This window comes from Lottia gigantea (assembly GCF_000327385.1).
Source record: "Lottia gigantea unplaced genomic scaffold LOTGIsca_11, whole genome shotgun sequence".
NCBI classification, from domain to species: Eukaryota; Metazoa; Mollusca; class Gastropoda; family Lottiidae; genus Lottia; species Lottia gigantea.
The window spans coordinates 3,053,268-3,064,139 of record NW_008707001.1 but is presented as its reverse complement, the minus strand read 5'-3'; the positions used below and the strand labels follow the sequence as shown (position 1 = coordinate 3,064,139).

General features: G+C 33.3%; 1 protein-coding gene across 1 annotated transcript; it reads right to left on the bottom strand.

Moving 5' to 3' along the window:
* Positions 1–1,205: 1,205 nt before the first annotated feature.
* LOTGIDRAFT_156575 (hypothetical protein) lies at positions 1,206–5,173 on the bottom strand (the record flags this gene model as incomplete). The annotated part of the gene is made up of 2 exons (XM_009047206.1): positions 1,206–1,393; positions 4,861–5,173. 2 exons carry the CDS (start codon positions 5,171–5,173, stop codon positions 1,206–1,208), a joined length of 501 nt encoding a protein of 166 aa, XP_009045454.1.
* Positions 5,174–10,872: the final 5,699 nt, after the last annotated feature.

Sequence of the window (10,872 nt, the reverse complement as noted above, 5' to 3'; positions counted from 1 at the left end):
TTATCTATCTGAGATATCCTACATTATTTATAACCTATAGGAACGATATCCCATCCTACATGTAAGCCGAAAGTTCCTGACTCTTACAAAGTCCATCATGTGCGTTGTTGACTCAAGCCTCTTTTAAGTATGTGGACAGCTCGGACTATTTCGAAAGATGCTGATGATTACAATGTCTCTGAGACGTATTTAATCATTCGTTGACTTAAGCAAAACTTGCGTAACTCTTATTCTTCTGGACAGTAGTTATCGACCAGTCTGAAACTTGGCTACTACTCTCCAGCTGCCTCTGGTGGCTATCAATACAGCTTTGTGTTTGGTCTTTGGTAGGCTTTGAACCCCCCCCCCCCCTCCATTTTCAAAATTGTAATCAATCCACATAGCATAGTGAAAGAAAAACCTGTGCCCCCCTCCCCCCTCTCTCTACTTGAAAGATGTCAGAGTTTAACCGGATGATCGTGAGAAAAGATGCCCAATAAAATTATCAGAGGTTAAACATGACTATGACTCAACTAGTTACAGACGGAAAGGAAGGATATCATGATGAGGAAACAATGGGATACACCAGTCGATATGAGATAATATAAATACCTGTATATATACTCATAGACTGACGTCTGCTGACATGATAACATGATTATCATAAAATTATACAGGTGGAGTAAACGTGACATCAATTGTGAAGATGATAATTCACTCCAATACACGGAGATTTTCTAAAAGTTGTTGCAGTTGGATTGCGATTTATACCAATACAATACTTTCACAACTACTGTATAGTCTACAAGATTTTCACGCCAGTCGATGCATTTCAATACAATAGTTATGCACAGGCTAAGTTTCTAAAAAATCATTTCACGCTTACATGATATTGTATATAGAATGTAACATAATCTGAAGCAACTTGAATCTTGTTGTTCTTATTAACATAAAGTCGTCAAAGCATTTACTTTCAATCTCGGCTATTGGTGTTATTACAGAGTACAAATCCGACGTACGATAGCCTACGCCTTCAATTGAAAACAATGGTACAAACAAACGCAACGACAGTGTAAGTAGGTAGGTAGGTAGATGACAAGTTAACGTTCGCTTCCAGCGGATGCTGATATCGCAAACTAGGTAGTTATTGGTGGTCGTAGTAGTTGGTAGTTGGATTGGATCAAATTGGATGATTCGGTGTTGTTGGTTTGGTTGTTGATTCTTCGTTAGATCTGGTCGGGTCGAATGACATGGCGGTGAAACTCGGCCCTGGATGGTGTGGCGTGAGTTACTCGGTCTCCTTCATTCTTCCAAACTCGTTCTGATCTTTCTTGTTGATTGGTAGTTGAATGGTAGTCGTTGGTTTGGTTTGGTTTGGTTAGATTATCTGTTATCTGTTGGAAACCTCGAAGACCTGAAAAAAAAAGAAAAAAAAAAGAAAGTGTAAGTTCTATTGGACTCATTTTATATCTACTCCTATTGACTCTAATGACTTGACTTACCAATTTTAGTTTGGATGGGTAGTGTCGGGTTTCTTTAAATGATTTCATAGAACTTTAAAATCAGCCAAGCTTGTAACATGAATTGAATGTAACTGGAGATTGTCCCACGTTCAAGTAATTCGTTACAACCAGAAATAAACCTGGACTATAACTTGTCACAAACTGTATAAAATAACAATTTAATTGCATAGACCGTGGTGGAGTTAGCGGAAATGGGGTTACGTTTGTCTGTGTGTGTCATTATTCGCGGATTTCGTGTTTAGTATTGTCCTACAGATAAAAAAAAAAACGACATGTAACATGCAATCATATAAAGAAATGTGTGAGACTGTGGAAATATTCCACTTTTTCCTAACTGCTGAGGGATTCACAGCCTGTTTGTAAGAGATTATTGTATCTAATTTCATCAATACTTCCATTAAAAACAGAAGGAACATGATAAATGCATTACATCGTTGACATCCGATATCTTCTCAAACACAATACATTTATTTCATTTCACAATGTTTACTCAAATTACAAGATTACTTTTTAGTGAATTTAATCCGGATCCTTATATCTTCAATATCCTTCCTTTGGCTCAGATAACTGGGCAGAGTAAGATAACTGAGATGGAGTAATGATAAGATAACTAATGTAGAGTAATGGTAAGATAACTGAGATGGAGTAATGAAAAGATAACTAATGTAGAGTAATGGAAAGATAGCTGATGTAGAGTAATGGTAAGATATCGGAGATAGAGTAATGGTAAGATAGCTGAGATAGAGTAATGGTAAGATAGATGAGATAGAGTAATGGTAAGATAACTGAGATGGAGTAATGAAAAGATAACTAATGTAGAGTAATGGAAAGATAACTGATGTAGACTAATGGTAAGATATGGGAGATAGAGTAATGGTAAAATAGCTGAGATAGAGTAATGGTAAGATAACTGATCTAGAGTAATGGTAAGGTATCTGAGATAGAGTAATGGTAAGATAGCTGAGCTGAGATATAGTAATGGTAAGATAGCTGAGATAGAGTAATGGTAAGATAACTGATCTAGAGTAATGGTAAGATATCTGAGATAGAGTAATGGTAAGATAGCTGAGCTGAGATATAGTAATGGTAAGATAGCTGAGATAGAGTAATGGTAAGATAACCGTGATAGAGTAATGATAAGATAGCTGAGATGGAGTAATGGAAAAATAACTGAGATTTGAGTAATGATAAGATAGCTGAGATAGAGAAATGGTAGGATAACTGAGATAGAGTAATGGAAAGATAACTGATGTAGCGTTATGGTAAGATAGCTGATCTAGAGTAATGGAAAGATAGCTGAGATAGAGTAGCGATAAGACTGTTGAGTTAGGGTAATGGTGTAGTAACTGAGACAGAGACATGATATGATAACTGAGAAGATAACTGTTATGGAGATGGGGTAATGGAAAGTAATGGAATAACTGATATCGTAGCTGAGACATAAATCCTAATCATTTGACATAAGAGGACAGTGAATGGCTGTTCTCTCTCTGGTAATATAATACGGTTGCAGAACTCTCGATTGAGTTCATATAGGTTGTAAATGAAAGATTTGTGTAAGAAGAAAGCGAAATAATCAAATTAGGATCACACAACTACCATTTGTCAACAGCACTTTATCTAAAAGCATTCTTTTGTAGACAGAAATCTCGATAGCGAGTTAACATCTGATTTAATATTTCACTAAACAATGCAACTTGACAGTTTAAATATTGTGTGTTATTTTAATATTTCAAAGATTCTCTCGAAATCTCAAAATCTTTGTCCATAATCCGTCGAAATGTCAGCATGTATCTAAATAAACAAAGGATAATTAATCTATTTTGTTTTGTAAAAAGTGTTATCTCGGGAGGAAGGTACCTAAAGACCTCCATTAACATACCACAGGTACCCGTTTATCTATGAAACCCGCTGACTGATGGTTGTGTTATTGTGTGTACTGTGCAATTCAACAAGGGTCATAAAGTAAGTACAAGATACAGGTATTTCAGGGTCGTATTAGTTTTAAGCAGAGCATCGTAAACATCTAGATTTACAGTTATAATGTTCATGACTTGTCCTGTCGTAAAGCCCGTAAAAAGGCTATCAAATATACCCGAGAGACTAACGGACCAAGCAATGACCCCTGACAAACGGGTCACCTATTGTTCGGACACCTGATATCATCATTTTCAGGTGATGTCAGGTCAATATATTCAACTGGATTTTATTGACCAATACGTCGTCTAGTTCGACCCCGACTGCGTCCCTTATTGTCCTTCCTGACCTAGCCCAGCATCCCTTCTAGTGAAAACAATAGGAAGGCAAACAATTTATGTTTACTTTCAATACAGAGAAAGATGTAGATATGTCTTGACCTTTGACCTATTAAAAAGATGAACTATGTGTGGAGTTATTCGCATTAAAGTAGGGTTGTCTGTTATCATATGATTCTAATATGTTTACGATTACTGTCCAATCCTTTAATGAACCCGGGCTTTTATGTCTCTACTTGGAAAAAAGTACTATATCATGGACATTTACAGAAAAAAAAACACGAAAAAAGATATTTCGCAAATCAAATCATTTTAATATCGAAGATTTCAGAATTTGCTTCAAATTTTCTTTTGATTTCTATTTGTAAGCCATTTAAGATAGAACATATTACATTCAAAAGGTTTTTCATACTGTAATATCCAGACTATCGCCCTTTAAGTATTGTATGTATCCAACTGGTAGTATTTATGTTCTGGCTGTGATGATTGTTTTTGTGTAGATGGCAGGTTTGATAAGGGAATCTAAGGAATGAATACCAGGTTTCTTCTGTGATGCCACTCAATATAGATAGCAACCAGATGGCAGACTTTTTCATTTCTACAATCTGATCCAGATGCTTATGATACATTAAAATCAAAGAATACCTTAAATATATTTAAGTTGGTAGGTAGATGACAAGTTAACGTTTGCTTCCAGCATATGCTGATATCACAAACTAAGTAGTTGGTAGTCGTAGTAGTTGGTAGTTGGATTGGTTCAAATTGGATGATTCTGTGTTGTTGGTTTGGTTGTTGACTAATATATTTAAAGTGCCAGTGCGCCACCCACGTGATATATACAATATACAGTATATGACGTATAGCGTAATACGCGACGACTTGAAGAATCCATATCCTTATAGTAAAGATTGCAATATGCAGATAAACACAAGTAAAACCAACGGAGTACAATGTAAGAATAAATAATGATATACAAGGATTGTCTGTGTTAATTTTTTTGAAATTATGCCTTTGATATGTGTATCAATATCATATTCTCTTTATGTCTTTGTTTAGACGATAATATGCTAGTATAGCGGTATGCAGATTACAACAAATAAAACCTGCGAAGTAAGCTATAAAAATAAATAATGATGCAGAAGAATTATCTACCTTATTTTTACAAATTATTCCTTTGATATGTGTATGATCAGTCTTATGAACTGTATGATCAGTCTTAGGAACTGTATGATCAGTCTTATGAACCATATGATCAGTCTTATGAACTGTATGATCAGTCTTATGAACTGTATGATCAGTCTTATGAACTGTATGATCAGTCTTATGAACTGTATGATCAGTCTTATGAACTGTATGATCAGTCTTAGGAACTGTATGATCAGTCTTATGAACTGTATGATCAGTCTTATGAACCATATGATCAGTCTTATGAATTGTATGATCAGTCTTATGAATTGTATGATCAGTCTTATGAACAATTCATTTGACGTATTTTGGTTTATACGATATTTTAGATTGCAATATTCAGACTAAAAATAAAGCCAGCGAAGTAAGATATAAGAATAAATAATGCAGTATAGTATACTATACAGAAATAGAAGCATAATCTATATATTATGATAGTCTGGTAGAAATCGATTTCTAACAAACTCTGTTTCTCACTTCAGCCTTATCGTTCTCTTGTTCAGATTAAATATTTAAGCAATATTGTATGTCTAGAAACTGGTTTACTAAATGGGGTTTTATTATATGAAGAGATTTGAAGCCGAGAAATATTCTAGATGTGCTCTCAATACAATTAACAGTGCCTTTCTGCAGATTTTGTAATTCATTGGACTAATGAAATTGGATTTAATTCCTGCTTTCCTCGTTTTGATTTACTCGGGTTAAGAGGAATACTTTTCCAAGGGCAGTTCCACGCCTAATAAACCAACTATCTTTTAAATTTTTAGAACTAGCTCCGAATCTGAACCTGAAGAACACGGAAAGATATTCATTTCGTGCTGAACGTGATAAATATTTAGCAGTCATATACATATAAACTAGCTGATGTTTCCTTCCGTTAAAAAAATGCCTAAAGGTAAAAAACTTGTTAAATAGGGCGACACGATTTTAATTTACATTGACGTAACCTGAACACCTACACATTCATCTCGGCTAATAAACAACTTCTTATATAGTTGCTTGAACGTCATATTGCATAATAACAGGCTGGACAATGGGTATTAAATGACCTTTGACAAGGTCAGCAAGTACCTGCACAATACATTAATTACAGGTAAACAATAGAAGGTATTAATTGTAGAATTATTAACCAGACTTAATATCTCACACCTTTCCTTGTATAACTCTGTAATATTGTTCTGATTAGTCCGAAACATGTTGCATCGACAACTAAGTTTTTGTGGTAGCCTATTTTGGAATGAGACTTCCTCAGACATAGGCCATATCAATGAGGGTGAAAATACAGGCCTCTATTAAACAAGTTAATTAAATTAGTTTTTGAATTTTCAATCCAGTAAAAAAATGAAAATGAAATGAATGGAGTTTTACTTCCTGCTTTTCTGCAACATGATGGCTAATGAAGATGGGCAACACTATGCAGGGTGCGATGAGGGAAATTTTGCCAGGACAGCGGCATTAGCCTCCATCCACTAAAAGGAATTCTCTACACGATAGACTAAATACTATGCCCCTCTTACATCAGAAGGTGGCTTATCTTAAAACTCTCGGATCTTTGGAGTCAGATAATTATGACACAGTTTTCTTAATCTTGAGTAAGGCTACAGACTAGATTTTTTTTTTTTTTTTTAGACACTTTGCTAACAGATTCTATATAAGCGTCAGACTGTTTCGGACTATTTATTATATAGGTATATAGGTTAATTATAGTCACAACCAAAATACTCCCAAGGTAAACCTCGTCAACTAAAATACCTGTAATTTCTTTATACTGACACCTGTCACATCTTACACCAACTAACTAGGTCATATTCTTACATTAAACATGTACTGCTATAACTGATTCTATCTCAATATAAATACAGTGGTGAAAAGTTCGATAGGAGCCTGCCAACTTCTCGTTCCTGTTTCACATCATTCGAAGATAATTTTTGTCGTAAGAATGGTGTTTCTATGTCTACAAGTCCATACAATCAGATAGATCCTAATATTTATTTTTGAAAAAGGAACATCAAATAGTAATAGAGAAATCAGAGAAGAAACTGTCAGTTCCTATCTGTTTCTCGACAGCTTTAGGTTCTTACCAACTTCTGCTCCATGCAAATACAATGCCAGGGACCCAGCCAGGTCTAGATCAAAATATCACAGAGAAAGATTTTCAACACACCAATATTTTTATGGATAGGGATTATTTTGAAATCTTAAGAATGAGAATTTATCTCTGAAAAATTTCTAATTTCAACATTGCCCAATGTAATATGGTATTGTCAACATCCCCCTCTGCCAGTATTTATAAGCCTAATCAGGAGTAGAATTTCCAGTTATTTTCTCTTCAGATGCCATGCAATGACCTGAAGTGAAGAGAGAAGATGAAACAAAGAAAAACATCCACATAATTCAAATATATATTTTTATTTTTACAATAGCATCAACGAATTGGAATAAGATTCTACAAAGATCAATATTTCACTATACAAATGCAATAACAGGAATGTCATTTGTAATTCTCTTTATGTACTGAATAGAAACTGAAAGTAAAGTTGTAAATAAGCTGTCTTTCTCTTTTAGAACTGTCAAGAGCCATTTTACAAAATAATCTCTAATGTGGCATTTTTTAAATGAAATAATCATGTCAAACGAATGGCACAAACGGACTTTGTACATGTCACTGATATATATATACATAAGCGCTTTTAAAGGGACAGGTTTGCCATTTTTTGGTTGATTTGATTCATATGTGAATATATGTAAATAGTCTTCTAGAAAGTTTACTCTCTATTTCTATATACATGTATGTCTATTCTACATATGGCAGAGTCTCATGAAATGACGAGTCTTCATTTTAATTTTCAAATTTACACAGACAATTCTGGAAATACCTGGAATTGAAGGCTAAATTTTTGACTGTGAGCTGTGAACACTATTTTACTGCTTAACTTAGCTAAAAAATTCCTGTTACTGAGACTTGAGTACAATTGGTCAAATGGATGGCGAAACTGTCCCTTTAAGTGGACAAAAAATTATTTTCAGCCTTCACGAATAATAGCTACAGTGGAATTGTTTATCTCAATTTAATTGTCAATATGTTTATTTTTAAATATAATAGAAAAACATCTGTTCAAAATCCATAAATTTCTATAATTATGTTTTTCATGATAGGTCTATTATTAGCAGGTCACTCTGATGACCATTGATAATCAAACCATTGGTTCATACCTAATACTGGTTTTGTGCCAAATTATGGAAGAGCTGAAAATTTTGTTTGTCCCTAGTACAGCCTATAAGTATATATATACTTTTAGAGAAAACACATATAAGGAGGCTCAACATAAAATAGTCAGTCACTTTGATAAATTTGTGAAAGCAGAGATTGTTGGATCAAAGAAACTATTTAAAATTGAATCATGTGACTGGATTTCCAATAATATAACCAAACATCCCTGTTTTCAAACCTAGACCCAGTGTTTATTTCCTGTGAATCCCACATATCATTCCAAGTTTCATACAGAGCTGGTATATGCTTTATATCAGTATATTAATTCAGTAAATTAGTAACAGTCTGTTCATCAGTTGGAAGACTGAATTATTCAGCAGTCACAATCATTTTTAAAGCTAGATTCATTTCGATAACTAATTAGCTCTGGTCTACTTTTTCTCAAAAAATCTTTCAATAAATTTGTCATGAATACCGAATTTTCATTTAAATTATTGATAAGTGAATTAGGGTATAACCAATGATGATTTAAAACTTTGATATACTTCATTTACACTATTAAGTACACAAGTTATGTGGATATACTACTTCTATGTTTATTACGGTACATACGGTACTACGTTTCGAAACACATTCAGGTGATGTTATCTTACAAAGATTATATTTTACTTGATAACGTTACCTGTATGTGTTTTGAAACGTAGTATGTAATAAAACTAGAAGTAGTATATCCATATAACATGTGTTCTTAATGTTAACCTTCCTACTTCTATATGTCTTACAAAGATTATGTCCATGTAAACTTTCTGTTATATGACATTGTTGGAAGCATTTTTTGAGAACTGGAGACAGGGTATGTAAACATCACATTTCACATAGAGAATCAGTGCCTACTGTCTTGACATTGTAAGAAGAGTTATATATGTAACAATATTATGATTTGATGAAAATCAACCTGAACACAACCATGAGAATTATTTACAAATGATGAACAATGAATAAATAATAATACATGTATACAAATAAACAAAAATAAACTTCTTAAATAGCACAACCATTATTTCTATATCCATGATCAGAAAAACTGTAAGCATCTTACAGAGCAACTAATTTTCCACAACAAATTTCAGCAATAAAAAAAGAAAAAAACACACAAAACTATGTGGTGTTACCTCAAAAGTTATAGTTTTATCATGAAATTTAACTCTTGCAATAATCCTTAAGCAACATTTAGGGGGTAGAGATTAGAGATCACATTAAATAAGAAAACACAATTTAATGGTAAACCACACCAGAGTTTTATTGTATGTGTTTAAAAAATTTACATGGTCGTCTTCAGTTTAAATGCATCTCAGGTGTATTACGCCATAAAGTTGTGTTTTGTTACTTAATAACTTTATAAATTGGCCAAATTTAAAATTCTTAAATTTTATGTTCATTCTAAGACAAAGTATTCCTTTAATAACTTTATAAATTGGATCAAGTTATATAATAAGTGCAGCTTGAAAAGCTCCATGTTGAAAACTGTACAAGTGAATTCAACAGGAGATGGGACAGTTTGGAGGTAGAAAAGAGTTATAATATGCAACTACGTTTAGATGATATATCTTGATCCTACAAGCAAGCGATACGGTACAAAAAACTTGACACTTTTACTATTCGCTGATAAAGACCATTTCTTGGAGAAATATTTGTGTCAGATGGGAATAAACTTCTTTAAACATGCAGAGTTCTTTCTCTATTAGTTTGGGGAAATCTTTCATGAGTATAAATTTGATATCGTGCATGGTTAGACTAATTTGCAATTGACTTGTTTACATTCAGTGCATGCATCAATGCTTGTATCTAATTTTGTACACAGTTTGTATTTATGCAATATACCCTACTGTGTTTGTTTTTCTCATGTGACATGTTTGTGTTATATGAAATGCAGTTTTCAAACACAATTAAAGAAATTTTTTACCAAAATATGTCGAATTTAGGAAAAGCCTATTTCAAATCAACTCAATTGTGGACTAATTTTGTGGTTTAAAAAGAAAACGATCAAGTGTCCATAGCAAAAACCACTACATTCTGCTGACTTTAAAACCAAAATATACCTGATTCATTCGGAAAAGTGTTTGATTCACTTGAATGCTATCAAGACGGGTAAATATGAATAATTAGATATTTAAATCCTTCCTACCCAGAACTATGACTGAGACTGTGTAAGACTGTGTAATATCATACATTGCTTTATCAGCAAAGAGAATTAGATGAGTATATCTCACAAACATTACCAAGCTAACCGACACTTGTAAATGAATAGTCCTTGCTTTGGACCAAGGCGCGCTTACTATGAGTTAAATTCTGATTTCACCTCAACACTACCGTACAATAATTGAGACTGTGGCAGTCTGTACCTATCAGCAAATTTACTATAATGCCTTTGACCTATCAACAACAATTGAAACTGTGACGGCCTATATCAACGATAATTGAAACTATGACAGCTAGTCTATACCTATCAAACTATTAATTAGAGTCATTAATTATAAAGATAATGAGAAGGTGATTATTAAAATGATTAATAACAATAATGATGTTTAAAGTAACAAGCTAAATGCCAGTAGCGAAACGGATGAATACATGATAAACATATTGATGATATATGGGATCAGCAACTAGAACGAATGCGATATTCATCCTAGACATGAAAAATACTGAATTTTTAACAGCT